At 46.6% G+C, this 26,769-nt stretch overlaps 2 protein-coding genes across 2 annotated transcripts; both read left to right on the top strand.

The window, feature by feature from the left end:
• Nucleotides 1–1,454: 1,454 nt before the first annotated feature.
• LOC311322802 (neurofascin-like) lies at nt 1,455–21,221 on the top strand (the record flags this gene model as incomplete). The annotated part of the gene is made up of 24 exons (XM_084454920.1): nt 1,455–1,548; nt 3,166–3,271; nt 4,188–4,372; nt 4,905–5,027; nt 5,818–5,988; nt 7,138–7,188; nt 8,104–8,203; nt 8,670–8,851; nt 9,015–9,146; nt 9,565–9,708; nt 10,182–10,293; nt 10,441–10,601; nt 11,942–12,089; nt 13,176–13,300; nt 14,748–14,849; nt 15,770–15,964; nt 16,144–16,214; nt 16,562–16,784; nt 16,901–17,016; nt 17,327–17,537; nt 18,137–18,259; nt 18,470–18,640; nt 20,468–20,540; nt 21,206–21,221. 24 exons carry the CDS (start codon nt 1,455–1,457, stop codon nt 21,219–21,221), a joined length of 3,135 nt encoding a protein of 1,044 aa, XP_084311046.1.
• Nucleotides 21,222–21,676: 455 nt separating this feature from the next.
• On the top strand, nt 21,677–26,385 carry LOC311322801 (low affinity immunoglobulin gamma Fc region receptor III-B-like; the record flags this gene model as incomplete). Its single annotated transcript, XM_084454919.1, has 6 exons — nt 21,677–21,836; nt 21,964–22,209; nt 22,759–22,852; nt 23,042–23,091; nt 24,276–24,658; nt 25,320–26,385. 5 exons carry the CDS (start codon nt 21,677–21,679, stop codon nt 24,341–24,343), a joined length of 618 nt encoding a protein of 205 aa, XP_084311045.1. The 3' UTR covers nt 24,344–24,658; nt 25,320–26,385.
• Nucleotides 26,386–26,769: the final 384 nt, after the last annotated feature.

Genomic DNA, 26,769 nt, shown 5'->3' with positions numbered 1-26,769 from the left:
CTTACATACACATTGCACAAACTCACATACATATACAGTATGTACACACACACATACAGTAGGCTACACACCAGAGATGGGTACTCGAGTGTGCGAGTTGGACTCAAGTCACAATTAAGTCGCTCTCACTTGAAACTCGACTTCAGACTCGTAGGCCTCCTCAAGAAACTCCAGACTCAGATAACTTGCGAAGTGATGGATGGTAGATTGCTGTTGGTGTGAGCTATAATGGGCTGAACATGATTTGATGATCTAACTATAGCTGGCAACCCCAACGAACATCACCTTGATATACTGTACAGTATAACGCAATAGCTAAATGTTTTCAGGTAAACTAATATACAGTAGTATCAAACGTTAGCTAGTTAACAATACAACGAATTACCAATGATTCTAGGGTTTTGATACAGTATGTTAAAATGACAAGTCGTAAATGAGGAGCTGGCTATCCCATACATTTCAATGACAGCTGACCTGAAAGTTCACTCTTGGTACCAATGGGCTTGCATGCGCTACACAAGTGATGTCCTTTCCTTCGTTTTAGATTCCTTGATATAGACTAGGAACGCCAATCTAATCAAGTTAACCTTATCTGATGCTGAGGTAAACATGTTTTTTTTATGGCAGATAAAACATTTTGTGTTGTATTCGATTCTATTCTTATCAATGCTGATACTGTAAAGAGCATCGGAAGATAGAACGCTTATTACAACCATAAGAGACTTGAGTCTTGACTTGGACTTGTGACAACAAAACTTGGAGACTTGAATTGGACTTGAGACTTGAGCCCCTCAAAGACTTGAGACTTGACTCTAGGTCAAAGACTTGAGACCTGACTTGGACTTGCAAAAAAAGACTTGTGAACATCACACACACACACACACACACACACACACACACACACACACACACACACACACACATAAACACGTCAGCACGTGCACATACACACATAGATGTGCACATACTCTCCATTTCAACATTCCAACATCCTTCTGTCTCATATGTTAACTCTATTACTAATGTACAGTGTGTTCATAATCTAAATATGTTAACGCTATTACTAATGTACAGTGTGTTCATAATCTAAATATGTTAACTCTATTACTAATGTACCGTGTTCATAATCTAAATATGTTAACTCTATTACTAATGTACAGTGTTCAACAATAATCTAAACATGTCAACTGTACAGTGTTCAACTATGTGCAAATAGTAGAAGTACAAAGGGCAAGGGTGAAAAAGATAAAAGGTACTTTCCCCCTCTCTTTCTCCCCCCTCTCTCTCCCTCCCTCTCTCTATCCATCTCTCTGTCCCTCCCTCTCTGCTCCTTCTCTCTCTCTCTCTCTCTCTCTCTCTCTCTCTCTCTCTCTCAGGTCTGAGACGTGGCCCACAGCTGAGCAGAGGAGGTACTGGAGCAGTGACGGGAGTGGCCAGCCAATCGGAGGGGAAAGATGTCGGCGCAGGGCTTGTGTTCCGCCATGTCTGTGATGTCACTACTTCTGGTCCTATGGCAGGTGGTGTCAGCCATCGAGATCCCAATTGCCGGTAAGGTACCAAGTAGCTGTCACAAAGCTGATCTCAGAAATGCCTGTAAGGCAAGGCAAGGCAAGTTTATTTGTATAGCACATTTCAGCAACAAGGCAATTCAAAGTGCTTAAAATGAGACACTAAAAGCATCAAGACAAAGTGCAACACATAAAAGGTCATATAAAACGAAATGCAAAAAAGGACACTCTTTTTTGCATACTGAAACCTTCTCTCTCCACTCTCTTACGTGCAATGTCCTTCTGTATAGTTGCTCGCTGGCTTTTCACCAGTGCCTCAAACATCCTTTCTGAGCAAGGGACCTCATCAGCTGTCAGTGGCCTACTGTGCGATGCTGTATCCTGAATATTTCCCCAACTACCCACTGTATGAAGTTCAAATGTGGCAGGTGTATTGCTCACAACCCAAAGACTTGTCTGTGTCATGAAGCTGAGAAAACATACTTTTCGGGTTATTTTAAGTTGATTCTAATACTATCTATGTTTGTATCTAATACTATCTATGTTTGTATCTATGGTGTACTATAATATTGAGAGAAATGTAATTGTGTTCTGCTTCCCATTCTAAAAGCACAAGGTACAGTACCATTCTTTTCACAACGATATCACTATAATGCCGTCCTTCTGGGGCACAATTATCTCCAGAACCCAGTAATGTGTGAAGTTTACATTCGTCAGGTGTATAGCCTCAGGACTCTAGGATGTAGCCTACAGTTGCCTGTGAAGTCGTTTGGATCAGCGGTTCTCGACGGCCGATGTGCTGAGAGGTGCTGAGACGACTACTGTAGTTGGCTGGATTCTGTTCTTGTAGAACCCGGAGCTCATCACCGACAGGTGCGCTGATTGTTGATTGGTTCCGATGCGCCGCTGTCGGCGTGCTCTCAGAGAGCCCCCAGGGGTGGAAGGTTGGACAGAGCGCGCAGGGGATCCTGACCTCCAGGGGTGGAAGGTTGGGCAGAGCGCGCAGGGGATCCTGACCTCCAGGGGTGGAAGGTTGGGCAGAGCGCGCAGGGGATCCTGACCTCCAGGGGTGGAAGGTTGGGCAGAGCGCGCAGGGGATCCTGACCTCCAGGGGTGGAAGGTTGGGCAGAGCGCGCAGTGGATCCCGACCTCCAGGTGATTGGTCAACCCATCGAGGCCTCTGCGGCTAATCGAAACTGGTCACGTCTCTTTTCTGGAACGAACTGCCTAACAACGTCAGGATAGTGGAGTCACTGCCCATCTGGCTAAAAAGAAGAAATACTACCCTGACCCTGATGATGATTTGAGGATGAGTTGATTGTTGAGTGCCGGCCTATAGGAACCTGGGACTGAAATACTGTTCAAGAATATAAATTGCTCGTGCTTCATTGTTCCCCTCCCTCTTTCTCTCTCCTCCCCTCTCCTCTCCACTCTCTATCCTTCCCTCTCTTCTCCACTCTCTCTCCTTCCCTCTTCTCTCTCCTCTCTGTTCTCTTCTCTCCTCGCTCTCTTTCCTTCCCTCTCCTCTCCACTCTCTCTCCTTCCCTCTCCTCTCCACTCTCTCTCCTTCCCTCTCCTCTCTTCTCTCCTCGCTCTCTCTCCCCTCCCCTCTCCTCTCTTCTCTGTCACCTCTCATCCCCTCTCTATCCCCGAACAGTGAAGCAGCCACCCACCATTGTCAAACAGTCATTGAAGGACCTCATTGTTCACCCCAGAGATGACATCAGAATTGAGTGCGAGGCCAAGGGCAACCCCATGCCAACGTGAGTTGGATGCACTCGCCCACACACACACACACACACACACACACACACACACACACACACACACACACACACACACATATGCACCCCCCCACACACACACTGCTCACTATCATCCATTCGTCATCTATCACTTTTCTTATAAATGCCCCCCTCCCCCTTCCTTCACTCACTCTCATTCTTTAAGAACACTGCGATCATCCACTGCTGGTTTACTATAAGAACACTGCGATCATCCACTGCTGGTTTCCTAGAAGAACACTGCGATCATCCACTGCTGGTTTACTATAAGAACACTGCGATCATCCACTGCTGGTTTCCTAGAAGAACACTGCGATCATCCACTGCTGGTTTACTAGAATAACACTGCAACAGTCGGAGACAGCAGCATCAAGGAATCAGTGAGGACAACAAACAGACAACAACAACAAAAAAAGCAATAATAATCAAGCAATAACCACAAACAAACAGGAACAAACAGACCCAGATGCACCATCTGATCCTGCCCTGGAACACAAATCTCTTTTCATATTCATTCATTCATTCTCATTCCATTCATTCATTCATACTCATTCCATTCATTCATCTGTACATATTTATTCATTTATTTATGAATTAATTCATTCATATGTACTGAAAAACACTGCTGATATTTGTTGAACAAATGTGTCAACAAGTGTCGCTTAGCAGCAGACTTCTGCAACTACGTAGCCCACCAGATTTATAGCTTTTTGTTTACTTCCTGGAATGCCACAGCGATAATCTCTGACATGACTGGATAGGTGAAAGCATTTGCTCCTCCACACAGCTGCTGCCGGTCCTGTCAGCATCAAATCAGAAAAAGAAGGAACAGTCAATTTCATCTTCCTCCCTGTCTCTGACCTCGATTACATTTCCTCTTCCTGTTTATTTCCAGGTTCTCGTGGCGAAGGAACGGGAGGCTCTACGACGTGGCAGGGGACCCCCGGGTGAGCGTGGCCCAGGGCTCGGGAACACTGGAGATCAGCGGCGGCCGTCTGGAGGACGAGGGGGAGTACCAGTGCTTCGCCTCTAACGACCTGGGGACAGCGCTGTCCGACAAGATACTGGTCAGGATGGCCAGTAAGGACACAACACACACACACACACACACACACACACACACACACACACATACTGTATCAGACGTAAACACACACAATGATGACGATCCACTTGTGTTATACAGACTGAATTCACACAGTTTTAATATGAATTATGAGTGTATATATACAGTACGCCAGTACACGGAGGTATATACTGTACAGTAGCCTATACAGTATGTAGAGTTTACTGCAGATTCAACTTTATTGTTATTGCACAGAGTACAAGTACTGGGACAACAAAATACACTTTTGCATCTAACCAGAACTGCAACAGAAGCAGCAAAGTGCAGTGCAGTGTAATGTATTTATAATATAAATTATATAGAATAGAGATATGAAAAAGCTAAGGTATACCGTATGGATAGATACTGTATACTATCTACAAATAAGATATACAATCTACGCTAAGACATATACTATTATACAGATGTGCAAAAGTTGTCATTGTTATACACAGTAGATCCACACTAGTATGATGTGACTGATGATGTGTCTCTACCCCACTCCAGAGACTCCGGTGTGGCCCAAAGAGGTTCTGGAGCCGGTGGTGGTGACGGAGGGCTCACCCCTGGTGCTGGCCTGTAACCCCCCTCCTGGCCTGCCACCTCCATACACTTTCTGGATGAGCAGTGGTCAGTCTCTCTCTTTCACACACACACACACACACACACACACACACACACACACACACACACACACACACACACACACACACACATACATACATACACACAGAAACATTCACTCTTTGCAAGTCACATTTGCTATTTCTGATTATTAGGGGTCAAGCACCGAAGGAAACCTTATTGTAATTGTTGGTATTCTTATTATTTTCCTTAACGCCCTTGAATAACTCTTGAAGTCCTCAACCAAAAATGCTGTAACTCAGCATGTCGCAACTACAGACCATGCGTAACGACGCCACAAAGGCTCACCATGATTCACCCATAGGTGGCGCTATAATAAGCAATTTAGCATACGATGCTGCCATGTCCGCCCTGATTGACGGAAATCTATTAAACTTGGTAGACGTGCATCATTCCTCATGAGGAACAACTTTGCAATTAATCTACGGACATGAAACTCACTGTACACAAATATGGCCCTACTATGTTGCACCACGTCAAAGCATTTGCAGATTCTGCCATAGGTGGCGCTATAATGAGCATTTTAGCATACAATGCTTGCCATTTCCACCCCATTGGATGAAAATGTATGAAACTTGGTATACTTTCCACTTTCCGTCGTTATCCATCCTCTCTCTCTCCCCGTCTCTCCCTCCCTCCCTCTCTCTCTCTCTCTCTCTCTCTCTCCCCGTCTCTCCCTCCCTCTCTCTCTCTCTCCCTGTCTCTCTCTCTCTCTCCCTGTCTCTCTCTCCCTCTCCTTCTCCACCCCCCCCCCCCCCCCCCCCCTCCCATGCAGCCATGATGCCTATATCCCAGAGTGAGCGTGTGTCCATGGGGCTGAACGGAGACCTGTTCTTCTCTAACGTGCTGGCCAGCGATGCCCACCAGGACTACAGCTGCATCGCACGCTTCGTCTTCACACGCACCCTCCAGCTGAAGAGCCCCTTCACACTCATAGTGCAGACCCGTGAGTAGACACACACACAACCACGCACACACACACACACACAAACACACACACACACACACACACAACCACACACACACACACAAACATACACACACAACCACGCACACACACATGCACACACACACAAATGCACACACACACACAACCACACACACACACACACACACACACACACACACACACACACACACACACACACACAAGGTGTGCAGCAGAGCAGGCATGCATGTAGACATATAGAGTGAATACTGAGCATGTTGTTTGATTTCTTTAATCACTGATTGGAAGAGTCTTCAAGCATGACCTTAAATGCCCATTTCAAACAGATATAATCATGGTTGATATGAGTATCAACAGTAAGTATGGGCCTCCAGGAAATTGAATATGAGCCATGAGGTGTTGCCATCTAGAGGCGGTATTAAGACATGGCGTTTTATCGACACCTGTTTAGTCCCTCTGTGTGCTGTGTTGCATATGATCTCCTCCAGTCACGCTCTCTGTCTCAGGAACCCGGGAGAAGCTCCACACTTTCTCACAGCACCCCACCAACCGTAAAAGACCAGGATGTAGTAGTGTGTGTGTGCATGTGTGTGTGTGTGTGTGTGTGTGTGTGTGTGTGTGTGTGTCTGTGTTGCCTTTAGATTGGAGTGCATGTTATGTACTTGGTTACAAACATGTAACCACTGATCAATGACCCTATGTACAGGAACATGCATACACGTACACACACACGCACACATTTGTATACACACGTTTACACATACACGCACAAAAAATTGTATGCTGTTTATGTTGTGGTCATGGATCTGTGAAGTGGTAATGTGATATAATTGTATGATGTAGTTTTTAGCTGCTGCATGTTTTGTGTAATGTATGTAATTGTTTTAAATTGTAATTTTCTAGAAAAGCCTAACTAGGGACTGGGGTTGCAAATTAGCCAATAGGCTAAAAACATTTCATGCAACACATCTATTACAACAACATGTATGTAACAATGTGCGCTGCATTGTCGCTAACAAATAAACCAATAAATACAAAATAACATGTCTGTGCATGCAAGTGTGTTTGTGTATACGTCTGTGTGTGCACACCTGTGTGTGTGTGTGTGTTCTGCAGGCTGACTGTCATGTGTACCTGTGTTTTCAGCGGAGCTGCGTAACGACACTTCCTCTCTTAAAGATGCAGACCGCTTCCATGGTGAGTCACACCCACCTCCTGTAGTGTCAGGTCAACTTCCTGTCACCCCTGTCTGCACTCTAACACAGCTACATGTAGTGTTGTAACCTAGCCTGCTAACCAGCCAGTGATCCTTGATTGTCAGGCGGGATCAGAACCTGTGATTAGACCTGCATTTTAACCAGCTACGCCAATGTTAAGCTATATCTTCATCAGCGTGGCTTGACGGTGTTCATACTGGGGGTGTGAGTTAAACCAACTTGCTACCTACGTAGGACTCACTCGGTTAAATATGCGAATAAGTATGTCAGCCAAGGCCAGACAGAGGGGCGGTAACCTCTCGTCCTCCTCAGGGGAGGAAAGCCTGGTTTCCATTGTCGTGGATATTACTAGGATTTCTAGTTCAGGAGAGAGATGAATGCCAATGTTCTAAGTTTATCATTTTACTTCATGATTCAGTTTGAACAAGCTCCCTTTGCTGCCGATTTCTGAGATGGGTGTTGCCGAAGAGGGAGTCCTCAGTGATTAGTTCACCCCCTAACCAATCACGTTGCATAGTTTGATTCAAAGGACATTCAAAGGATGCTGATTGGCCTGGTTGGAATTCCAATCAGATATATCGCTCTGGATGAGAGCTTTCCAGACCCTGAATCGCATTTTCGATCAAACTTTCCCTTTTAGACACGGTTAATTAGAATTACTTACATTTAAGAATAAATCATCTCTCAATGGTGATATGAGAATATCATGATCTTGTTCGGCACAATGCAAAGTGGAGTGCCTACCCCCCCCCACCCTAGCTGTTCTAAAATCACTAACCCACGGCCTCAAGTGGTTTATTGCTTTTATACAACTGTTATTAAAATTGTATGAATGTACAGTAACAATGGTACTGTTACATGAAGCTGTGTGTGTGTGTGTGTGTGTGTGTGATAGCAGAGACCTTGCCTATCTTCCTGTCTCCAAGCGGATTGGACAGCTCCAAGATGGTGCTACGCGGAGGGAAGCTACTCATAGAGTGTATTGGTGCTGGATAGTGAGTGATGTACACACACACATTGATGTACACATACACAAACTCACACACCTTTGTACTCGAAATCTTCATGTCCAAACATTCCTGCAGGTGTAACCGTGCATTGGAGTGTTAGTCCTTCATGAGGTTAGATTAACTACAACTTTTTGGCGGTTGTAGCTCAGGAGGTAGAGCGGGTTGTCCAATGATCGTAGGGTTGGTGGTTCGAATCCCGGCTCCTCATGTTGAAGTGTCCTTGGGCAAGACACTGAACCCCAAATTGCTCCCAATGAGCAGGCTAGCACCTTGCATGGCAGCTCCCATGTGTGTATGTGTGTGTGAATGGGTAAATGAGAGGCCTTCATTGTAAAGCGCTTTGGATAAAAGCGCTATAGAAGTGCAGTCCATTTACCATTTACAACTTCACTGTTAATAAATAGCCCCTTACACACACTGATTCCCTTCCTCTTCCCAACCCCCGTCCTAGTCCCACCCCCAGAATCAAGTGGTTGAAGAGTGGAGGCGAGCTGTCTGCTCAGGTGACACTGAAGAACTACAACAAGACGCTGCACATCGCCAGCGTGTCCGAGGCGGACGCCGGCGAGTATGTGTGCGAGGCCAGCAACAAGATAGGCAGCGTACGCCACTCCATCTACGTCCAGGTTAAAGGTCAGGAGAGACTTTCGTTGGGATGTGGCTGGGGTCATGGTGGGCGTTGTAGTTTTTGTCGTGTTCGGGAGGGGGGGTTAAGACGTTTATGCTTTCAAAAATTTTAATCACAGTTGTTTTTATCAAGGATTGAGCTGACCAATCAGTGTCCTGTGTCCGACAGCTGCCCCCTATTGGCTGGAAAAGCCGTCCAACCTGGTGCTATCCCCTGACGAGGAAGGGCGCCTGGTATGTCGGGCCAATGGGAACCCTGAACCACACATCCAATGGCTGATCAACGGGGAACCCATAGAAAGTACCAGAACCTCACTCAGAACATCTAACATGAATACATACCAGTACCTCACTCACAGCACTCCAACATGACTACATACCAGTACCTCACTCACAGCACTCTAACATGACTACATACCAGTACCTCACTCACAGCACTCTAACATGACTACATACCAGTACCTCACTCACAGCACTAACATGACTACATACCAGTACCTCACTCACAGCACTCTAACATGACTACATACTGTGCCTCACTCACAGCACTCTAACATGACTACATACCAGTACCTCACTCACAGCACTCTAACATGACTACATACTGTACCAGTATAACATGACTACAATTCTATAAAACAAGCTCAGCAAAACAAACAACCTTATTGTCCTTCTCTCCTCCCCCCTCCTCTCCCCCTCCCCTCCCTCCATCTCTCCAGCCTCCTCCCCCAGACCCGGCAGGCAGGTGATGGGGGACACCATCGTCTTCCGTCCGTCGCCCGAGGGCTGCAGCGCCGTCTACCAGTGCAATGCCTCCAATCCCCATGGCTACCTGCTGGCCAACACCGTGCTGATTGTAATGTGTAAGACAGGTGGTGGTGGGGTTGATAGAGGATGATGACAGCGATGTGTTCGTCCATCAACGCGCAGTCGAGGTCACGCTGCAAGCTTTGGTCCAGACGCTGTGTGGTTTCCCTAAGCCAATGGAAAGATGCGAGGGTGGGACTCACTAGAGTAAAGCCGTGTTCACACACACAATAGCCGAGATGATTTTATGCTGTTTCAGAACTTAAATTTGATTGTTTTGTTTTGTTTCATTCGGATTGTTTAAAGTTCTAAAACTGCTGTTTTTTCAAGATTCAACCTGTCAAACATTCTGGAAACACGCGCGATGAGACAAGCGTTCTTAAAACTAGCATCTCCTCTGTTTGTATGTGAACCTGGTACTGTCCTAGAGTGTGGTGTTGATTGTGATGTTGAGGGTGAAGAGGATGATAATGATGATGATGATGATGATGATGATGATGATGAGGTTGGTGTGTCTCTGTGTTTGTAGACATGCCTCCCACAATGCTGACTCCTAAGAACCAGCTGATCAAGGTCCTCAAGAACAGTCACACTTTCCTGGACTGTCTTTTCTTTGGTTCCCCTCTCCCTGAACTACACTGGTGAGGATGGTCGTGTGTGTGTGTGTGTGTGTGTGCGTGCGTGCGTGCGTGCGTGCGCGTGTTTGTGCCTACACATGTCTCATTAGGGGCATGTCTTGACTGTCTGTGCTTGCTTGCCTGCATGTGTGTGTGTGTGTGTGTCTGTAGGGAACGGCAGGGTAGCGGGTTGGACAGAGGAAACTACAGTGTGTACGTGAACGGGACTTTGGAGATCAGGCGTGCGCTGCCAGAGGACCAGGGTTCCTATACCTGTGTCGCCAGCAGCATCCTGGGAAAGGCCGAGAACCAGGTCCGACTGGAGGTCAAAGGTCAGACCTCTGCTCTATGACGTCATTATACTGTAGGTCTACCTTACGGGTTACAACGGTCACACATGGTCACAGGAATCAAACAGTATGACATCACAATACATCACAGGCCAAACTTCACGCATCACTACTACTAATAAATTATATTTATAAAGCACTTTTCATGGTGAGACAATCTAAATGATTTAGCTATTGTTGCCTCCTTCCCAAATGCATTAGCTAACGGTAACATTACCTCAATTCCTGAACTTAGCTTAGCTTAACCTAACCCACCTTAAAATTAGCCTACCTAATTTAGCTAAACCTAGCTTCTCTAAACTATAACTTAGCTTCTGTAGTAGCAGCAGTTGTAGTGGCACCGCAGTAGTAGTTTGCCATCAATTGTCCACACAATTGGCTACTCAGCCATGTGTAGCAGTTTGGATGCGCAGGCCGAGCAGGTGGTTTGCAGTGCTGTTAGGCTGGCTGCAGGACTGTGACAGGGCATAATCCTCATGAAGTGAAGTTAATATAGAATCCACCATCGGAGCTGCAACAGGCTGCAAGAACGGCTTGAAAAGGTGCGCCTGGCTGTGATCACGATTCCTCAGCGCTAAGTACTACGCTCACGTGACATTGTAGTTCTATGACACTGTTGGGAAGCATTCTGGCGTTCCGTGATCCGTTTCTTCACGTTACAGCACACAACACAGTATATGACATCACACTCTGACCTCACAGTATGACTTCCTCCCCAGTGCAAAATAGCCTCAGACATGGAGACAAATACAGTTCAATTACCGAATGTTGCCTTTTCACGAGGAACTATCTATCTATCTATCTATCTATCTATCTATCTATCTATCTATCTATCTATCTATCTATCTATCTATCTATCTATCTATCTATCTATCTATCTATCTATCTATCTATCTATCTATCTATCTATCTATCTATCTATCTATCTATCTATCTATCTATCTATCTATCTATGGTGTCTTTACTGTCACCTTAGCTAAGATGTGATGTGTCATCGGCACACTGGTCCAGGAAGACCCACCTTTTATTGTACACTGACATTACAAGAGGTAACCACAGGTACTCCATGTCACCCATTGGCCTGTGTGTGTGTGTGTGTGTGTGTGTGTGTGTGTGTGTGTGTGTGTGTGTGTGTGCACGCGCTTGATGTTTGTTTGTGTGTGTGTGTCTGTGATTGTGTGTGTACGTTGTCCCTGTGCATGTGTGTCTGTGTGTGTGCTTGATGTTTGTGTGTGTCTGTGTGTCTGTCTGTGTGTGTGTGTGTGTGTGTGTGTGTGTGTGTGTGTGTGTGAGTGTTTCCCTCCATCGGTGGTCTACCTCAGAGCCCACCCGTATAGTGAAAGCCCCAGAGGACCAGTCTGTCACCAGGGGCTCCACGGCTCATCTGGACTGCAGGGTGACGACCGACGCCAGCCTCCACGCCAACATCACCTGGCTCAAGGCAGGAAAGACCATCATACTGGGCCAGAAGTAGGGAGGAGACACACACACACACACGCACGATCACACACACACACACACAGGGTAGGAGAGAGAAGGGTTCAGGGGAAGCGAGGTAACGGCAGAGGAAAGGTCAGTAGGGGAGAGCGAGCGGAGGTGGCTACGGGTGGTAACCATGTGGGTAGGAGGAGGAGTTACGGGAGAAGAGGGGAGGGAGAGGGAGAAGGACATTAAATAGTGGTCGGAGAGATGGAGGGGAGTGACAGAGGTTAGTGGTGGAACGGTGTCTAGTGAAGATGAGATCCAGCTGGTTGCCGGCTTTGTGAGTACTGTAGGAGAAGAGGAGAGGTGAAGGTCGAAGGAGGAGAGGAAAGAGAGAAGAGGAGAGGTGAAGGTCGAAGGAGGAGAGGAAAGACAGAAGAGGTTCCAATTCCTCACTCTGGATGTTGAAGTTGCCAAGAAGGATGAGTGCGGACCCATCATCAGGGAATTGCGAAACTAGTGTATCAAGCTCCTCCAGGAACTCACCAAGGGGGCCTGGTGGGCGATACACAACAGCAATGGTGAGCTTTATTGGATACGTGACAGAGACAGCATGGGATTCAAAAGAGGGCGGGGAAAACTGTGAAACAGAAAAGAAAGAGTATTTCCATTTTGGGGAAATAAGCAGGCCTGTACCACCACCTCGCCTCACAGCTCTGGGAGTGTGGGAGAAAGAGTACACATCTGACAGGGCTGCGGGTGTGGCAGTGTTCTCTGGTGTGATCCATGTCTCGGTGAGAGCAAGAAAGTTGAGGGAGAGCGAGGATGCATAACCTGAGATTAACTCAGCTTTGGGCACCGCCGACTGGCAATTCCAAAGTTCCCACTTAATCCCCACTTACTGTCACCACTTACTCGCTATGAGTTGAGAGAGTAGGATAGCTGAGACACACACTCACAGCAAAACTGCAGGTAAAAACACTTCAGTCTAATAGATTCATGATTAAGTTTCCTACACTCAACTAAAATAGTCTGTTTTTGATAAATTAACTAAGATTATACGATTATATTTTGATCTTATTTTATCACCTCTCTCCCTCTCTCTCTCTCTCTCTCTCTCTCTTTGGTGTGCAGGATAACGCAGGATGAAGACTCTCTGTCCATCCAGGACGTCCACAGGGAGGACAGAGGGGTGTACACCTGCACTGTTACGACTGAGCTCGACCAGGACTCATCTTCAGCTCGACTCACCGTGTTAGGTACACACTCACACACACCTACGGTCTACACATGCAGACACACAACTACACACACATACACACACTATGATGATTACTATGAGTCCAACGTCAAGATTGTGAACGGGTGTGAAAATATTGCTGCCTCACATACTAGCAATCATTTCTTATCACAGTCCTCTTCAGTCATGTTGGTGATATTAACATGTTAGACACGATAGAAAGTTTTTCCATCTCTAATAATAATGATAACTAGAATGCTACCCGTGCTTGCTGAAAGCAGGTTTGCATAGCTGTAATATTGTAGTAGGCTACTATTAACTCAAGTACATCAAAAATAGATTTAAAACTGTATGAATGGTATCTAAATTAGTAAAAAGCATGAAAAGTAGTCCAGACCATCAATAGAGATAAGAAAACAAACGGGTTACCAGTAGTGTTTGGGTGGGTTAACAGTAGTGTAAGGGTTAACAGTATATTTACATATTCTGTATCACTTTATCTTAAAGTAGGAATACAAATGCTACAGTAGTCATAAAAGGGTTTCTGTACCTTTAAAGCAAGGGTGTCAAACTCAAATACACAGTGGGCCAAAATTTAAAACTTGAACAAAGTCGCGGGCCAACATTGAACAAATGAAAATTTTAATATGGACCCAAACAAGTTTTGCTTTAACATTGAATATGCACTTATCACTTTCGCTTTTGGTGCGCATCAATGGTGTGCACTAACATATGTGAATACGCCCTCAGACACAAGTGTTGGTGCTCCATCTGCTCAGTAGAGAAGCTTGTAAAACCCTGACTGTCCTACAGCCAGGCAGACAGACAGACAGCCGGCATGCAGACAGACAGCCAGGCAGACAGGCAAGCAGACAGGCCGGCAAGAAGGCACAGGATTGAATGAACAGGAACAGAGCAAATACAGTGGCCGGCTAGTTCAACACAGGTGTCTCTATCACAGTCAGACGTTACATAACGTAAAGCTTCTGTTTTCTTCCTTTCTTTTTGCCATTTTTAAGAAGGGGTAACACGGTTACAGTTGTAGTATGAGATTGCTATTACTACTGTCACAGAAGACAGGGCGTTTCTGGGTCCTGTCTTGATTGACGCGCCAAAACAACAGCAGAGCATTATGGGATTTGTAGTATTAGCGGTGAATGCGCTGTATAATACTGGCGGGCCAGCTCTAGTAGTCATTTGGTATTGCCTCGCGGGCCAAATATAATTACACTGTGGGCCAAATTTGGCCCGCGGGCCAGAGTTTGACACCCCTGCTTTAAAGAGAGTGTCCCCAAAATCAAATCCCAACTCTCTCTCTCTCTCTCTCTCTCTCTCTCTCTCTCCCTCTCTGTCTCTCTCCCTCAGCGTATGTGCAAAATATGAATGTGCAGTATGTATTTCTGCCTGTGCAAATGTGTGTGTGTGTGTGTGTGTGACTCTGACAGCATGTCCCTAACTTTGTCCAGACCGTCCGGACCCTCCTGGGAACCTGTGGGTGGGTGACTACCAGAAACGCAGCGCTCGACTCAGCTGGACCCCTCGAAACGACCACAACAGCCCCGTCACATGTCAGCACACACACACCACAGCCCTGTCACATGTCAGCACACACACACCACAGCCCTGTCACATGTCAGCACACACACACCACAGCCCTGTCACATGTCAGCACACACACACCACAGCCCTGTCACATGTCAGCATACACCACACCACATGCACATGTAGCACCCCTAAACAGGGGGGAGAGAAAAATAATTACAGATCCACAGGTCTGATTCCCCAAGTATATTCATTTGTAGCTGCCACACGCACGTGCCTCATCATTCAAATATTGGGCTGTTAACGTTATTAACGATATTACTGGTAATACACACAACGTTAATGAAGTACAATGGAATAAACACATTAACAGAATAAACACATTAATATTAAACACATTAACACATAATATTGTGGTACAGTGTTAGTGGCTACTCTGGCTTGTATGTTACATTGTATCCTTTTCCAGTTACACTGTAGATACAATGGTACACACACACACACACACACACACAATCTCAACACATTTGAACACAGGCACATCGCAACATACAGTACACATTCAGAAAAGACAGCTCCAACCCTCTCCCCTCTCTCTGTCCCCTCTACTCTCTCTCTCTCTCTCTCTCTCTCTCTCTCCCTCTCTCTCCCTTTCTCTGTCCCCTCTCCCTCTCTCTCCCTCTCTCTCTCTCCCTCCCTCTCTGTCCCCTCTACTCTCTCTCCCTCTCTCTCTCCCTTCCTCTCTGTCCCCTCTTCTCTCTCTCCCTCTCTCTCTCTCTCTCTCTCTCTCTCCCTCTCTCTGTACCCTCTACTGTCTCTCTCTCTCTCCCTCCCCTCCCTCTCTCTCTCCCTCCCCTCCCTCTCCCTCTCTGTCCCCTCTACTCTCCCTCTCTCTCTCTCTCCCTCTCCCTCTCTGTCCCCTCTACTCTCTCTCCCCTCCCTCCAGTGTTCCAGGTCCAGTTTGAGGACGATTGGGAACCAGGAAAGTGGCAGAACCTGTCCAGTTACCCAGGAAACATTAACTCTGCCGTCCTGCCGCTGGCTCCCTACATCAGCTACCAGTTCCGGGTCATGGCCGTCAACTCTGTGGGTCCGAGCCAGCCCAGCCACTCCTCGGCGCGCATCCGGACCAGAGGAGCCCGTGAGTTGGGGGAGGGACAGGCTGGAGGGGGGGCCAGGTGTGGGTCTGGTCAGGCCGTGAAACCTGGCCATGGACAACTCTGGGACTCTCAGTGAAGTTGGCTCTAGTTGTTGTAATATCAAAATTACTCACTCTTTGTGTGTGTGTGTGTGTGTGTGTGTTGTGTGTGTGTGTGGCAGCTCCTGATGTCATACCTGAAGTGTTGAGAGGCTGGGGCACCAAGAAGAATAACATGGAGATCACTTGGAAGGTAGGACAGGGATTCACTATCTACTCTTCTCTACTCTATTCTGCTCTACTGTGCTCTACTCTATTCTGCTCTACTCTGTTCTGCTCTATTCTGCTCTACTCTATTCTGCTCTACCCTGCTTTACACTGCTCTACTCTGCTCTACTCTATTCTGCTCTACTCTGTTCTGCTCTATTCTGCTCTACTCTATTCTGCTCTACCCTGCTTTACACTGCTCTACTCTGCTCTACTCTATTCTACTCTGCTCTAGTATACTCTATTCTGCTCTACTTATTTAAGTATAATACCATTATTTTATCTTATCAAGCTCAAGGTATGTATATGTTTTTACTTCCCAACATACTGTAGTGCTTGTTGGACAGAGAGCGCAACGGCCCTGACCTGCACTACAGAGTGTGGTGGAGGCGGAAGGACACGGAGGAGGAGTGGCGTAGCGCGGCCATGGTGAAGGCAAAGCACGTGGTCAATGATACAGAGACCTACGTGCCCTACGAGATCAAAATACAGGCCAGAAACGGCTTTGGCACTGGACCTCAGTCCGACATCGTCATTGGATATTCAGGGGAGGACAGTAAGTATGCACGCACTCACGTATGCACAAACGAACGAACGCGTGCAGACACACACAGACACACACACACACAGATGATTCCCACCATGCATGTCCTCTCTCCCTGTCCTGCCCAGAGCCCACAGCGCCCCCTACTGACCTCCGCGTGTCTAAGGTCAGCACCACCGGGGTGAGCATCCACTGGACGCCCGTGGATCCCAAGACTGTCCTCGGGGAGTTCAGGGGGTACCGGGTGAGAACCGGATCCAGCTGCTCGCCTTCAGTCTACCGTGCATGTCTGCAGAACCTTCCAGAGGTTGAAACACGACATGCTTCTCTTGTTCCTCCTGCTCCTTCCTTTCCTCCTCCTCCTCCCCACTGCTTCTCTCCTCCTTTCTCCTCCTTCATCCCTCGATCACCCTTGTCTTCCGTCTCTCACCTTCCATCTTTGACCCCCGTCACCCCTTCCCTCTCTTCCTGTCCTCTCCTCTCCCTACCCCATTCCTCATTCATTCCTCTCTCTCCCCCCTCTCTCCTCTCCTCCCCCCTCTCCCCTCTCTCAGGTGTACTGCTGGCGTGAGGCCAGCCTGGTGGAGGGTCTGCAGGTCAGCCAGCGGAAGACAGTCCGGGGCTTCAACAGCACGGAGGCCCAGCCCACAGGCCTGCTGACCGGCCTGGTGCCCTACTCCCACTACAGGATGTTCATGGTGGTGGTCAACAGGCAGCACCAGGGCCCGCCCAGCAACACGGTGGACTTCCAGACCAGGGAGGGAGGTGAGACCACGGCACAACCGCAACCCCTGAACCAGGACACCTAAACACCTGGTAACCCAGAACCAGGACACCTAGACACCTGGTAACCCAGAACCAGGACACCAAGACACCCAGAACCATGACACCTAGACACCCAGAACCAGAACACCCAGACACCTGGTAACCCAGAACCAGGACACCTAGACACCCAGAACCAGGACACCTAGACACCCAGAACCAGAACACCCAGACACCTGATAACCCAGAACCAGGACACCTAGACACCCAGAACCAGAACACCCAGACACCTGATAACCCAGAAACAGGACACCTAGACACCTGATAACCCAGAACCAGGCCCGAGTGCAGTCTAGTTTTACACAAGTTTTAAACAGTATAACCTACCTCACATTGTAGCTCACTCTCGTACCCTTTTTTCTCCATCTCTCTCTCCCTCTCTCTCCCTGTCTCACTCTCTCTCTCCCTGTCTTTCTGTCTGTCTGTCTGTCTGTCTGTCTGTCTGTCTGTCTGTCTCTCTCCCTCTCTCTCTCTCCCTCCCTCCCTCCCTCCCTCCCTCCCTCCCTCCCTCCCTCCCTCCCTCCCTCCCTCTCTCTCCAAAGTGCCATCGACACCCAGTTTCTTCAAGATAATCCACAGGAGCCCAGACAGTATCGACCTGGAGTGGGACAAACCTCTGGATCCCAATGGCATTTTGATTGGCTACACGCTCAAATACCAGACAGGTGAGCTCCTCTGATTGGATGACGTGTGTGTGGTGTGTGTGTGTGTGTGTGTGTGTGTGTGTGTGCTACATGCTCAAATACCAGACAGGTGAACTCCTCTGATTGGATGACGCATGTGTGTGTGTGCGTGTGTGTGTGTGTGTGTGTGTGTGTGTGTGTGTGTGTGTGTGTGTGTGTGTGTGTGTATGGTGCTGTGTGGGGGCCGGGTAGTGAACGGGTCGAGGATGGGCAGTCTCCAGGTAGAGACCTTCCCGCCCAACGTGACGGCGTTCGCCCTTCGTCTGCCCGATCGCTCCACGCGCTACAGGTTCTTCCTGGCGGCGCACACACAGGTGGGGGCAGGGGAGGTCTACGCTGAGGAGTCACACAGCGCCAATGAAGGTGTGTCCCGTACACACACACGCACACACACACACACACACAAGCACAAACACACACACACACACAGAGCCGTCTCTCTCTGCCACAGTGAATGTACGCACTCATACTCATGAGTATTAGTGAGTTCCTGTGTGTTTGCTGGTTGGACTGTTTTTGTATTTCTATTTAAGACTATGCGTGATGAAAGATTACACAACATGATTACAGCACCATGTTCTTTTTATGATCTAACAGCTAAACCACTGGCCACGCTCCGTTCAGACAAAACAGACATCTATACAGGAGAGGAAGTGACTCTGACCTGCGCTGTGGGAGATTCCTCTGGGTGGAGGTTTTACTGGTACAGACATGTGAGCGGCTCTGATCCTGAGAGAACATCTGCTCAGTCAAGCTACACTTTCAACCCAGCCAGTGAGTCAGAGGGGGGTCCCTTCTGGTGCCGAGGAGGGAGAGGAGATCCAGTCTACTACACCCAGTACAGCAGCCCCGTCCTCATCAATGTTACTGGTGAGTCTAAACAGACACGTGATCTACACTCTAAAAGAGTGTTGCTTGTGGTTATTAGGGGAACAAGAGACTGTGTGTGTTGATGACCCTGTAGTGTGGCCAGTAGCAGACAGACAAGCGCATAGTGTTTTAGTGATATGCGATGAAAAGGTTGATGTATTTTATAAAGATCACCTCGTTGTGGCACGGTGGCGCAGTACTTAGCACTGTCGCTTTGCAGCAAGAAGATCCTGGGTTTGATTTGCGCTTGGGACCATATCGGCACTGTGGATGTTCTCCTCAGCCCTGTTCTCAGGTGGGGTCTCTCCCCAGTCCAGTCAGGTTCTCACGTGGGGTATCTCCCCAGCCCTGTCAGGTTCTCAGGTGGGGTATATCCCCAGCCCTGTCAGGTTCTCAGGTGGGTCTCTCCCCAGTCCTGTCAGGTTCTCAGGTGGGGTATCTCCCCAGCCCTGTTCTCAGGTGGGTCTCTCCCCAGTCCTGTCAGGTTCTCAGGTGGGGTATATCCCCAGTCCTGTCAGGTTCTCAGGTGGGTCTCTCCCCAGTCCTGTCAGGTTCTCAGGTGGGGTATATCCCCAGTCCTGTCAGGTTCTCAGGTGGGTCTCTCCCCAGCCCTGTCAGGTTCTCAGGTGGGGTCTCTCCCCAGCCCTATCAGGTTCTCAGGTGGGGTCTCTCCCCAGCCCTGTCAGGTTCTCAGGTGGGGCATCTCCCCAGCCCTGTCAGGTTCTCAGGTGGGGCATCTCCCCAGCCCCTCCCTCTAGGATCCGGCCATACTCGGATCTGGCGAGACCAGCGGTTCCCGGTGGGCAGTTGCACTGGAACACAATGCATTAGACCGCTACACCACCACAGACCCCAATAGCAGGGAACTTAAATGTAGCCTAGTCAGGAAAAAAACATAAAATGCAATTCTAGATCTTGCAACATGATCTTGGTTAAAACAACCTGATTTAATGAAAATGTTATTGAATTTCAACCCTGTACTGTGCATTTATCCATCACCGGTGCAGTGGCATTCTTCCATCACATGCACAGCAAATCCCTAGAATCCTGCACACCAAGAAGGCTGTAGAATCCACTCACAAATAGACTAAGCTAAAAATGTGATCTTTAAAATTTGTATTAGAAATGTCTGCTTATGACAATACAAAATGTATATATTTATGTCTGTTTATGATGAGGTACATACAGTTGGTATAAATAGCCCCAAAATTCGTATGCATACAATAATGCGTATGCTTAATTATGATGATGATGATGATGATGATGATTATTATTGTTAGGATGTAAATGTGTTTCCTCATGCTGTGTTTGTTTGAACAGCGAGACCCTATGCCGTTGTGACCCAGCAGCCCAACTGGGACCAGACCTTCTCAGGAGAGAGGGTCACCCTCAGGTGTGACATACAGGGGACAGTAGACACAGACTGGGGCTATGAATGGTCAACAACTAGCTCCACACAGCCAAGCAGGGGACTTCAGGAATACAGGATCAGCAAAGCTTGTGTGTCTCACGGTGGTGACTACAAGTGTAGAGGTAAACACAGAAGACACCAAATTAATTCTGAGTGGAGCGCTATTCTCCAACTGAGTGTTGAAGGTAAGTCACTTCATCGCTTATTCATTCAAAAGAGAGTAAATTGTAACAAAAACACAATAATATTTAATAACTCTGAAATATTTTGTCATGGTTTAATGATGAGACAGATTCCACTGCACAGGACCTAGGCCTGTCATACTTAACAAAACACAACAGATTTTGCCAGTCTCTCATTGATGTCATGTGTTATAAATGTTTAGAACCTGTCATTTCTTCCAGATCTACCCTGGCCTGTCCTGAGATTCTCCTCCTCGTGGGTGAATCCTGGAGACTCAGTGACTCTGTTCTGTGAGGTTGAAGACTCATCTACAGGTTGGAGGTTCTACTTCTACAGAGCTGTTCCCTACACAGTTGGACTACCTTCTCTGTGGGATAAATCCCTCTCTCTAGAGCTCCTCTCTGACAGCAACGGGACGACAGGGAACTCCTACACTCTCAACTCTGCTGGTCCCGCTCTCACAGGAAGATATGTGTGTAGAGGTGGGAGGGTAGAGAAAGTCCATCACACATGGTACAGCAAACCACAGTTTCTCTGGTCTGGAGGTGAGTAAAGTAAGTAGCCTTGAGAACCAATGGTCTGGAGGTATGTTTGTGGTTTTCTACCCCTGTTGGATGCCTGCCTGCCTGCCTTCCCTTTTCTGTTCTTGTATTTGTCTCTCTGTCCATCTTCCTTTCAATTCACTTTATTCACATTGCTAAAGCAACAGCATACAACAAACTCTCTCTCTCTCTGACTCAGTGACACAATGTAGGGCTGACTAACATTCTCATACTCTGATTCTCTCTCTCTCTCTCTCTCTCTCTCTCTATCCATCAGCTCTGGATTCTCCAGTTTCTCTCAGTGTGAGCACCAACCGGTCTCAACACCTGAGGCATGAGTCTCTCTCTCTGAGCTGTGAGTTGAAGGGGTACTATACTAAATTGAAACTGAAGATGTACGCAGGCAAAGTGGAGCCAGGATGTTCACATTACAAGGCATCAATAAAAGGATCCACCTGCACCATCAGGACTTTACAGCCATGGTACAGTGGAGTATACTGGTGTGAGTCTGGCTCAGGAGAGTTCAGTAATGCTGTCAACATCACAGTGACTTGTGAGTTCATGCTACTTCATTTACTCATTGTTCATTTCTGACTCGGTTTAATTAAGAATGACTGAATCAATTGAATTAATAAATCAACTGATAGGTCAGTGTATAGTCATGTGATCCTGTTTTCCAGATGGCCCTGTGATCCTGGAGAGCCCTGTCCATGCTATCACTGAGGGAGAGGCTGTGACTCTTCGCTGCAAACACAGAACTCCCCCCCAAAACCCTGTGGTGGACTTCTACAAAGATGGTGAGCTGATCAGGAGCGAGACCGCAGGAGAGATGACCATCCCTGCAGTGTCCCAGTCAGACCAAGGCCTCTACACATGTGAATTCCGCTACCACGGAGAGTCTCCCGAGAGCTGGCTGACAGTGAGAGGTGAGAGGACAGAGGTCATCTGATGGAAACCCTTGCTGGGTGAAGTGTTATGTCTGATGGGTGAATGAAGCATGGGGCAGCAGTATATTGTGCGGACATTTCCTTTCTTTATTGACAGTGTGGGAGGAGTCAATATTTTCTGTTCTGGTATTACGCTAACAAACACTCATGAATGCAGCCTCAGTCCCATCTCGGTGCACGGTTGACTCTTTTGAGAAGTACTTTCACAAAAATGACTGTTTGTCTCTCGAATGACAGTGTTGTTCTCTATGTCTCTCTAATGACACTGTTGTTCTGTTGGTCTCTAATGACAGTGTGGTGTTCTGTATGTCTCTCTAATGACAGTGTGGTGTTCTGTATGTCTCTCTAATGACAGTGTGGTGTTCTGTATGTCTCTAATAACAGTGTGGTGTTCTGTATGTCTCTCTAATGACAGTGTGGTGTTCTGTATGTCTCACTAATGACAGTGTGGTGTTCTGTATGTCTCTCTAATGACAGTGTGGTGTTCTGTATGTCTCACTAATGACAGTGTGATGTATGTCTCTCCAGCTGCTGCAGGTCGTGGACTCGCCCCACTGGTGGTTGGGCTGGTTGTGACTGTGGCTCTACTGGTCATCATCACGCTGTCTGGCAGAAGCTCCAAGTGAGTTGCTCTCTCTCTCTCTCTCTCTCTCTCTCTCTCTCTCTCTCAACTATGACTGTAGATTGACCGGTGCCTCTGACACTACTGAGCTGAGCAGAGCTGAGCTCGCTGTATGATCAGTAAAACTATAATAGAGAAATTAATATGCGTAAGGAATGAATTAGTGTGAAAAGACCTCTCTCTTCCCAGGTCCCCCCAGCCCCAGAGCACCAATCAGGACCCTCTGCAGCATGATCAAGGTCAGTCTGTCAGCCAATCACATTCTCTCTCCATACTGTGTAAGCAAGCAACATAACTGTATCAAAATGCAATTTGAAATACTTTAATTTAAACTGAGTAGGCTATTTCAAATAGTATTTCCACCCAGACTACACAGCCACACACAATCCAGTTTCCAGTCCCCCCCACCACACACACACACACACACACACACACACACACACACACACACACACACACACACACACACACACACACACACACACACACACTAATTCTGTTTCAATCAGTTCTCAATATACAGTATTCACTTAAATTTCCAAATGTATTTTTTTTGTTGGGACCATTCAATTAGGATTTCTCAGTGACAAAAAAATTAAGTATTTCTAATTGAATTAAGTTACTGTAGGAAAGATTCCCTACATCTCAACACAACATTTCTCTCTCCCCACTGACCAGCAGGTTGGGTCATTTACCATGTAACGTACCTCTGGTGCAAGGGGCCAGGCTGCGATTTACTTCCTGAAACGTTTTAATCAGCGCCCTCTTGCTAAATCGACCCGTTATACGTAGGATATCGCCCTGGACCAGGTCTACATGCAATTATTATTTGCATCATTTTTTATTACTTAACAATGCTAATGCAGGGAAATGCAATACAGCGGGGAGAGTGGTGAACGCGCATTAAACATCCACATGAACGTGTGAACTTGGTGGACGCGGCCGGGTCAACAAATCACGTGGTTAAAACATGAGAAAAGCACAACTGCGCAGAATTTCAAATAGTATTTTGCCTTCTTTCAAATTTTCGAAATTGCTCCATTCCTCCAGTCAAAGTCAATGGAATTTAAGAAAAATATTTTCATAATTCGGATTGTGATTGAAAATCAACTATGATCACCAGAATCAATAAAGTCCGTCTCCAAGTATTTGCCGTTTAAGGCATTCTACTAACTTTTCGGTGTCGACCAAGATATGATTTTTCAAAACACTTGTCTATGAGAAATCCCATTAATTCTCTCGGTATTAGGAACGCTACCACTAGGGGGCGATGAGATTACTTTCCCTCCTTATAGTTGCTGCTACATCTCTTCAAGAGCAATTACTGCCATATAACTATCAATGTTCTTTAGGAGCTATCTGTACTGAATATTATTTGAGTCATGTATTCTTGATCTTGTGTTTTTTTCTTTTCATGTCTCAGACACAGTCGCTGGACCCAGTGATGTGACCGACTCCCAGATTGAGCTCAACAACCTGGGCAAACCCTAGAGACAGACAGGCGATTCAATCTAATACTTTGAAATACACATGACTTAGTAATAGCGTTATAATATACAGTATTATAATAGCTCACTCTATCTTAGTCTAAAGCAACCTAATTTACCATCCAACAATCTACATCCTGCAGAAAGCCTGATTGATATTGGGGGATTCAAAGGTTCACTTTATTGCAGTGGAATGGTACTGTAGCATCTTAGAATCACAAAATGATGTGTTTATGATGCATATGTTCTTCCTCAGAGAAGCCAGCAGACCAGAAGGATGACACCATGTATTCAGAGGTGGCAGCTGGAGCGACGCCAGGTAAAACCCCTCGCAAACCGTAGCTGAAAGCGCCATGACACGACATTCCAATGATATAAATCCCATTGTTTTGTATGGAAGTCCGCACCCTGGAGTCGTTCCACCAGCAGATGACAATGTCGCCCTGGGACTGATTTCAATTCGGCTCTATTTTTATGGAAGGTGGCAGCTGTCGTTATGCTGATGGCTTGGGATTTGAGGCTAGAGTGCGTCATGTGTTGTTTCCTGTGTGTGGGGCTGATCGACACAGTGCTGGGCAACGTCTTGTGCTGTCATTTCGACTGCGGTTTGCGGGCGGCTTAAGACTGTTCTCCATTTTGTGTAGTATATGTTACATTACTTATGTGTAATATACGTTAATATGTCATATTACTGATGTATAGTATGTTAATTACATCAAGATGATGTGTAGTACTGTGTTCATTTACGGCATATTACTGATGTATTGTATAGTATATGTTAATTACATCATAATACTGATGTAGTAATCAGTAATACATCATAATACTTATGTATGAATTTGGTATATCCCCATTAATTTACATCATATTACTGATGTATAGTATATGTGAACTTACATCATATTTCTAATGTATAGTACAGTAAGTACAGTAAGGGTCTGTCCTTGTACCTCTTCTTTTCTCCCTCTACACTACATCAGTTCTGTCATTCACACCCAGCTGGTCCTGTCATTTCCCCCTTCTGATACACAAGTGGAGACACGCATAGCTGGGTGCTTGGCTGACATCTCGGAGTGGATGGCGACACATCACCTCAAGCTCAACCTGGACAAGACTGAGCTGCTGTTCCTCGCATCAGCAGTGACGGTACAGTCGTGACATCAACTCGGACTGCGAAGAATCTTCATGTGACCTGAACATTTTTAATTCATTTTTTTGTGGTGCCACCTTCATATAAAAAAAGAGCAAAAATTGAGAACGCATGTGATTCATCAGACATCAAAATACCCATGATACAGTATGTCTACCAGCCACTCAATGCAAAACAGAATTATTAATTGCCCGGGTCTCCTGCTGCCTCACATAAATTTTAATTTAATTAGGGAAATCAAGAGTTTATTGAGATGTTTTTGAATGATTTATCCAAGATGCCCATCGACATCCATTGTATGACCAAAACGGTGGTAGAGCAATTATCAACTTTCTCAAAAATGCTAGCTTTGTCAACGTTTTGATCTGAACCATTGTATATGATCATACAGTAAGTAACCTTAAAACAGGGCTAAACATGCCTTTTCCCTTTACTACTCCTTTAACCTGTTTTAGCTTAGGCGTGTTTCCATGTTTGCTTCTTTTTCTTTCTGCATAATGGCTGTTCAGGTTTAGGTTTTGGGAAGTCAACATTTCTCTTGATCATTATGATTTTGCGTGTTCACGTATAATCTAGGGGGTATTGATGAAAATGGCTGTTTTTCAGAGAAATGTCTTGGTTTAAACTGATCCTGTTAGCTGTCTCTAATTATGATTGTTGACCTCTGAGTGTGGCAGTCGGCCGGAGTTTTCTGGAAGGAAAAGTGTCTTCCTTCGCATAGACAAACATCCCATATGAGATAAAGATGACATTCTTATGGTTCTTACACTCTGTGACAGACACCAATTGTTGTGGTAAGATAGAGACCTGGGCGCCGAGGCGGCGTAGGTTATCTTGACTCAAGGCCATAAGCTGCAAGAGAGACCAGACCAGTCCAGACCAGTCTGATCGGGGGAAGGGGGGGTGGAACGCCCCCAAAACATAAGAACCTTGCTCAAGCTGCGATGCTTTGATTTTGGAGCACACAGCCATACAGACAGGCAAGCTGACATTAGACTAGATGCTATCGTCTTTTGTATGCTATAACCTTCTGTAATAAACGGCTTTTGATTGTCGCTCAAATCCCATGTTGGAGAGATTCATTTGGAATACACCTGGAAAAGGGACACTGGACTGTGTGGTATTTGTGAGAGATTGGGGGCCGTCTTTTATTGAAATCAAAACAACGCAGAGCTGAATAAGGACAATAATAAAAGACGAAAGTCAACACCAGCCTCTCTGTCCTTTCTGATCTGATGATCACCTGTTGTGACCTTAATCGACTCTGCTTCATTCCTTTG

The sequence above is a fragment of the Borostomias antarcticus genome (assembly GCF_949987555.1).
Source record: "Borostomias antarcticus genome assembly, chromosome: 21".
Lineage (NCBI taxonomy): Eukaryota > Metazoa > Chordata > Actinopteri > Stomiiformes > Stomiidae > Borostomias > Borostomias antarcticus.
The sequence above is the reverse complement of the archived record's forward strand: the minus strand, read 5'-3'. Positions and strand labels throughout refer to the sequence as shown.